Source organism: Camelus ferus, chromosome 23 (genome assembly GCF_009834535.1).
Source record: "Camelus ferus isolate YT-003-E chromosome 23, BCGSAC_Cfer_1.0, whole genome shotgun sequence".
In the NCBI taxonomy this organism is placed as follows: Eukaryota; Metazoa; Chordata; class Mammalia; order Artiodactyla; family Camelidae; genus Camelus; species Camelus ferus.
The window spans coordinates 17,636,289-17,643,717 of NC_045718.1; the positions used below are offsets into that span (position 1 = coordinate 17,636,289).

Sequence of the window (7,429 nt, forward strand, 5' to 3'; positions counted from 1 at the left end):
GAACTGTGAAGAATAGAACACAGTCGCTGCTGCTAATGTGTTGAAAGAAAAGTAAAGCACTTAAACTAGAATTCTCTGTCAAGAAGAAATCTTTCAAAACTGAAGGGGAAATAAATAAAACCAGTTTTAGATTGAAAAAAAGAAAGCTAAAAGAATTTGTCATTAGCTGACCTGACCACAAGGATTGATAAGGAAGTTCAGCAGCTGAAGACAAATGATACCTGATGGAAATTCAGATCCAAGGAAAAAGAGGAAGAACATACTTCTGGTTTAAAAGGCTTTATGTTATCTGGCCATCATCCATTGCTCAGATTTTACCTCATAAGATGTTCTCTGGAACTTACTGCCCAGCCCAGTGTTTTTAGTTTTGGTTCTTTTTTCCCCAATTCTGCAAAAGTAATCCTGAAGTCAATCTAGAGGGCATGACCTGTGTTTTACTTCTGAAGAAGTAGAGTAGAGAGGGGAATACCAAACTACACCAGCATGAAGCCTGAGCATTTTGCATGGCTGGATTTTTCAACTTTTAAGTTTGAATATTTAAAGTATTACCTTCTCCAAAAAGTCTTTGCTACCTTTCTAAAAGAGCAGGGAACTCTAACTAGAGTCACTATGATCTTTAAAAAACTGTCCTAGAGCTAGAGTATCAAAAGTTGCTTTTGAACTTACCTTCAATTTGTATCTGGTAGTTAGACCTTTCTCAAAACTTGTCAGCAATAAGAAAAAATTAGGAAGGCCAATAAACTATAATGACATTCTGTTCTAGGTGGAAAAACATCATTAGATTTCTCTAAATTTGTGCCTAGAATTCAAATGCACAAATAAAGTCTTTTTGTTTTTTTCAATTAACATCTTGCCTTTCATTTCTTTCCTCTTTCATCCCACTGGAAATTACAACTTTCCACCAGTATTTTCTGTGTGAAAGCAGCTTTCTATTAATTCTGGAATTTTTCCACTTTTCATTGGTCAAATGTAAACTTCCAGTATTTGAAAATGGAAAAATGTTAACAGAAAGTAGAATTTTTTTTTCCTACAAAGATGTGGTGACATTTGAATGACTCCAAGGATTTATGCTTACTGGCAGCCTCTCAGTGTCCTGTGGTAGTGAAGATACGTGGGAACCTGAGATGCCGAAGTGTAATAAAAGTACAAATGTTGTCTCTTCTTTGTCTTTTAACTTTCTTTTTTAGTTCTTATTTTGTTCACATTGATAAGAATAAGTGAAAAGAAGCAAACTTAGTACTTAACTCGGATATGTATTCATTTCCATGGCAGATATACAAAAAATTTACATACAATTCTGCTGCTGTGGTTTCGCAGGCTGTTAGAGAGTCAGCACATTATATGTTAGCACTTAACACAGGTGTATTAATACCTCTTGTTCAGTATTTTAAGGTATAAAAAGAGATGGGAATCATTTTTCAGAGTAAATTGAAGCATGGGAATTTTTACCTTGAAATAAGTCAAGAATGAGAGGCATAATTCATATAAATGAGGGGAAAGCAGTAATCCCAGGTGGTTGGTCCTACACTGTTTTGCTTTCCAGTGCTGATTCTTCTCAATACATCACTTCCAATTTCAGGCCATTCAGGTACAGTAATTTTCTATTTATAGTTTACAAAACATTTTTTAAATTCATGGGATAAACAGTCATCATTTACAGTACCAAAGAGATGAAGAATATACTTACAGTCATTTTAGTTGTGATACTTAGTAATTCTAAAAGTATTTGCCATAGTTCAGATACCAACAGTAAGTAAACATGGGCAAACTATGTAAACCTTACATCTGAGTACAGAGTGATTTAATACCTGTAATAGCAAAGTTAAAATGTGGTGCATTTAAAGCGCTTAGCACAGTACCTAGCATCTAGAAAGCTCTTAAGGTAGCTCCCATGACTTACAGCATCCGCTTTACAGGGTATTTTTCAGGTCCAGGATTATGGTTGATTTCCCAGACTGGAACCAGTTTGCTTCATTTTACAAACTGGGAAATTTCTGTTATCACCAGAGTAAGGCCAGTATTTCCATCAACCTCACTATTCCACACATCAGAGATTTATAATTTTTCTCTCTCCTGGACATTCTTATTTGGCAACAGAAAGGAAATCTCATAGCCACTGAAAGGCAGAAAAGTCTTTATTTATTGAAATGAAGTGGGTGATTTCTGGCCAGGACTACTGATCAGCTGCTCTGCTTAAGTCTTGAGAGGCTATTTTGATATGGTGGAAGGAATTATCTTCCTGATTTCAGGGCTGCAACCTCTGGCTTCCCTTTGATTGCAGCAGAAGCAAGAGACAAGAGCAAGAATGGGTAGAGCACGAGCCTGGGCAGAGGGGGCTCAGGGTGCTAGGGAGGCTCTGCTCACTCAAGTAACATCACTTCTGTGGGCTCTAGTTTCCTGTTTAATGAAGCTGTGGAAGTCAAAGCTCAATGACTGGCTTCTACTCTGTTTGTCTTTTTTCAGTTGTCCTAACATTTTAAAGGATTGAGGGGAATTATTCATGTTAACATGGTAATTAGAGCACCTTTTTAGAATTGCTGTAAAGCTGGTACCCGTATCCGCCTAGAGTACCGTGGTGAGGTAAGGGCTGTGAAGATTCAGGGGGAAAGAGATGAAATTTTTTGGATGATCTATAAAGACTGCATATGAAGTTATACTCACTGACCCATCCCTGTCTAGTCACAGAGTCCTTTTGAGAATATGCACTATGATAAACTATTTTTGTTGATTTGCTGTTTTGAAAGTGTGGAACATAAACACTTATTGAGGACTTAGAAAACATTGATACACTTTAGTGTTTGTTTGTGAGAAAAAGCTTATGAAGAGAAGAAACTATTGGGATTTTTTAAAAAATCAAAATCAACTCTCCTTATGGGATTGTTAATCATATTTTTAATATCACTTTGAGGAAGAGTATACGAAAAGCACAGTAGCAACATAAATGGTGTAAATCAGATTCAAATATGCTAATATGAAAAAAGTCCAAGCAATACTATGCCAACAAGAAAAACATACAAATTATGGAATATAATACTACTTGAACCATTTAAAGAACACTAAGTTTTATCATTTATAGTTGACTACAGGGATTTCCATTATAAAATACAAAGTTGTGTTGTACATTTTATGCATACATCCTTACCTACTTGTGCAAATATATATCTAGACTGAATTCCAAGGAGTAGACTTGCAAACATCTGAGTGTATGTGTATTTTTGATTTGAGAAATAATCAATCTTTTTCTAAAACAAAAAAAATGAAATACATAATTTTGTATTGATAAGGCTGCTGCATTGAGTCAAATTTATTTTTTGCAGGTTACAAGCCTCACTCTCCAACCAAGCCTCCAGTTCCAAACTATCCAGGTTCAGTAACACTTTATCCTTCTTATATTGTTAAGAACTTTATAAGGTGATGGGTACAAAAATCATGTCTTATTTTAATTTGTGTTTCTCTAATTATCAGTGAGATTGAACTTTTTCTTATCTGTATCTATTATTGTATTCTTTCTTCCTTTTTCATTAGGAATCTAAATTATTTTCCTTATTGATTTCAACTTATAAATTAAAACCCTTTTAACATGAAATGAACTTTATCAGATATATTTTTGCCTTATTTTCAGTAGTTAGAATTTTTTAGGTTTTTATACTATACTTTAGATGTAGACTGCGTTTATAAATTTTTGTTACATGAGTACACAAGTACATACTTGTAAATTTTCGAACATTACCAAAGTACATAGAGTAAAATTATTTCCCCTTATCGTTCCATAGCTTATTACCTGTGTTAATCACTGATAATAGTTTAGAATGCCTCTATATACTTCTGAAGATCAAATCCTTATATGTCTAGTTATACATTTATTTTGTTGGGTTTTTCCTCTTTTTCTTCTTATGCAGAAATGGTATCATTCTGTTCTTATTTTTATGAAAATTACACACTTTTTGAATTTAATGTCGTTTGGAACTGTATTTTAATTTATTCTTATCCTTATTCACAATGACTTTAATATATGTCATCATAACTTATTAAATATACTACAATCAGTTGTCATTTATACGTGCAAAAATTTTACATTAAGAAGTACTTGGATGTATCAATCTTTTTCCTAATGCCTGTGAGTGTTTTGTCTTTCTTATAAAAGACATATAAATCATAGAAACATTGCAACCATGCATCCTGATTGCATTGTTTGCATTTAAATCTTTGGTACATTTGAAATCGTTAAGGTATGTTGAACGACTTTGTGTTCCTCTTCACTCCACCCACCCCCAGCCAATGACAAAGTAGTATCATTTGTTGAATAAATTATCTCTCTCCAACTGTTTTGAGGGGCCAGGTTTGTCACCGTTAAATCCATAGGCATTCTAGTCTTTTATAGGCTCTCTTAAACTCTGTCCCTGTCTATGCCAACACCAAATCATTTTCTTAACTCGAGTACTATAATATGTTTTACTGTCTGGGAGAATGCTTCCTATTCAGAAGTGTACAGGCTATGCTCATGTTAATGTTTCCAGGTCAACTTTTATTTTCTTTTCCTTACCATGTCAGCTAATTAAGTAGCATTGAGTACATTCAAATTCAGGTCCAAGACTATGGGCGATTTCCAAGACTGCAATAAGTTTGCTTCATTTTACAAACTGGGAATTTCCTTTGTCACCCAAATAAGACCAATATTTCTGCCACCTGCACTATTCTACACATCATAGAGCTATTATATTTCTCTATACTGGTTATTCTTATTTGGCACAGAGGGTAAATCTCATAGCCACTGAAAGTCAGGAAAAGCCTTTATTTACTGAAATGAAGTGGGTGATTTCTGGTTGGGACTGCTGATCAGCTGCTCTGCTTACGTATTGAGAGACTATTTTGATATGATGGAAGGAATTATATTCCTGATTTCAGGGCTGCAACCTCTGGCTTCCCTTTGATTGCAGCAGAAGCAAGAGACAAGAGCAAGAATGGGTAGAGCATGAGCCTGGGCAGAGGGTGCTCAGGGTGCTAAGGAGGCTCTGCTCACTCAAGTACCATCATTTCTATCGGCTCTAGTTTCCTTTTTAATGAAGATGTGAAACTCAAAGCTCAATGACTGGCTTCTACTCTGTTTGTCTTTTTTCTGTTGTCCTAATATTTTAAAGGACTGAGGGGAATAATTCATGTTAACATGTAATTAGAGCACCTTTTTAGAATTGCTGTAAAGCTGGTACCCAGTAACCGACTACAGTATATTGGTGAGGTGAGGGCTGTGAAGATTTGGAGGGAAAGAGATTACCTTTGTTGGACAATATGTAAAGACTGCATATAAAGTTATATTCATTGACCCATCCCTGTTTAGTCAGGGGTGCTAGTGAGAATATGCAATATGATATACGATGACTGTTAATATGCTGTTTGGAAAGTGTTGACCATAAACACTCCTTGAGGATTTAGAAAAAATTCATAACCTTTAGATTTGAAGTACGGGTGAACTGTTTGTGAGAAAAAGCTCATGAAGGGAAGAAACAACTAGGATAAACACAAAAATCAAAAGCAAATATCCTTCTGGGATTGTTAATCATTTTTTATCATCAGTTTGAGGAAGACTATACCAAAAGCACCAGGAGGAACATACTGTTACGTCAGAATAAAATGTGCAAATATACAAACATGTCCAAGACATAACATGTCAAACACGAAAAAATACAAATTATGGAACATAATACTACGTGAACCATTTAGACAACACAAAGTTTTATGATTTATACTTGACTACTAGGATTTTCACTATAACTACACAGTTGTGTTGTACATTTTATGCATACATCCTCACCTACATGTGCAAATATATATTTAGACTGAATTCCTGGGAGTAGACATGCAATGTTCTGGGTGTATGTGGATTTTTTATTTGAGAAACAATCAGTCTTTTTCTAAATCAAACAAAAATTGGAATGCATAATTTTGTATTGATAAGGCTGCTGCATTGATTCAAATTTATTTTTGCAGGTAGCAATGCTCCCGCTTCAGCCAATCCTGCAGGTCCAAACTATCCAGGTTCAGTAACCTTTTATCCTTCTAATATTCTTCAGAACTTTATAGGTGATGGCTACCAAATCATGCCTTATTTTAATTTGCATTTCTTCGGTTATCAGTGAGATTCAAATTTTTCTTCTCCGTATTTCTTTATTTCTTATGTTGTTTCTACCCTTTTCTATTGACTTTCTAAAATAGATTTTCGGTGATCTGACACTATAAAATGAAGCCCTAGTACCATGAACTGAACTTTTTTACGACGTTTCTATTTTTGCCTTATTTTCACAAGTCAGTTTTATCTTTAAGATTTCTATACTATGCTATAAGATGAAGGTTGATTCGTATAAAATTTAGCTACATAAGGGGTACACAAATAGAATTTTGTAAGTATTCGATCATTGCAAAAGCACGCAGAGTCAAAATAGATCCCCTGATCTTTCTCTAGCCTATTACCTGAGTTAATCACTGTTACTAGTATAGAGTATCTCTATATATTTCTATACACCAAAATTCTGATATATGTAGTGGAACATTAAGTTTGGGGGATTTTTCCTCTGTTTTTCTCACACACAAATTGTATCATTCTGTTCATATATTTCTACAACTTACATTCTTTGAATTTAGTACCTTCATTGGAATTGTATTTTGATTTATTCTTATACTTACTCATGATGAATTCAAATTACGTAGTCATATTTGAACTGTTCTCCAATCAGCGGTCCTTCTATGTGCTAAGGTTTCACATTAACAGATAGTTGCATGTATCAATCTGTTCCCTCCTTGCTGCGAGTGTTGTGTATTTCTTATTGAAGCTTCAGGACTTCCCCATGCTGAAATAATACAAACATTGCAAACATGCGTCCTGATTGCATTGTTTGCATTTACAACTTTGGTACATTTGAAATCCTTCAGGTATGAGGAACGACATTGTGTTCCTCTTCACTCCACTCAACCCCAGCCAATGGCAAAGTAGTATCATTTGTTGAGTAAATTGTCCTCTCTCCAACAGTTTTGAGGGGCCAGCTGTTGTCACCCGTTAAATCCACCGGCATTCTACTCTTCTGTAAGCTCCCTTGAACTCTATCCCAATCTGTGCCAACAGAAAATCATTCTTTTCACTCTTCTTCTAGAATAGGTCGTAATGTCTGGCAGAACGCTTTTGCCCTGAAATGTACAGGCTACACTCATCTTAATGTTTCCAGGTCTACTTTTATTTTCTTTTTCGGAACATTTCACCTAATTTAGTAGCATTGGGTCTATGCACATTCACATCCAAGACTGTGGTGCATTTCCCAGACTGCAACCAGTTGGCTTCATTTTGCAAACTGGGACATTTCTGTTGTCCCCCCATTAAGACCAGTATTCCTACCACCCGCACCATTCTCCACCGCATAGAGTTATTATTTTTCTCTCTCCT

The 7,429-nt window shown here is 35.1% G+C and overlaps 1 protein-coding gene across 1 annotated transcript in view; it reads left to right on the forward strand.

Moving 5' to 3' along the window:
* LOC106730595 (basic proline-rich protein-like) overlaps nucleotides 1–6,042 on the forward strand; it is a 34,399-nt gene extending 28,357 nt beyond the window's left edge. The window contains exon 8 of the mRNA XM_032466425.1: nucleotides 5,986–6,042. Coding sequence (XP_032322316.1) covers nucleotides 5,986–6,042 — 57 coding nt within the window. The remainder of the gene's footprint in view (nucleotides 1–5,985) is intronic.
* The last annotated feature ends 1,387 nt before the right edge of the window (nucleotides 6,043–7,429 follow it).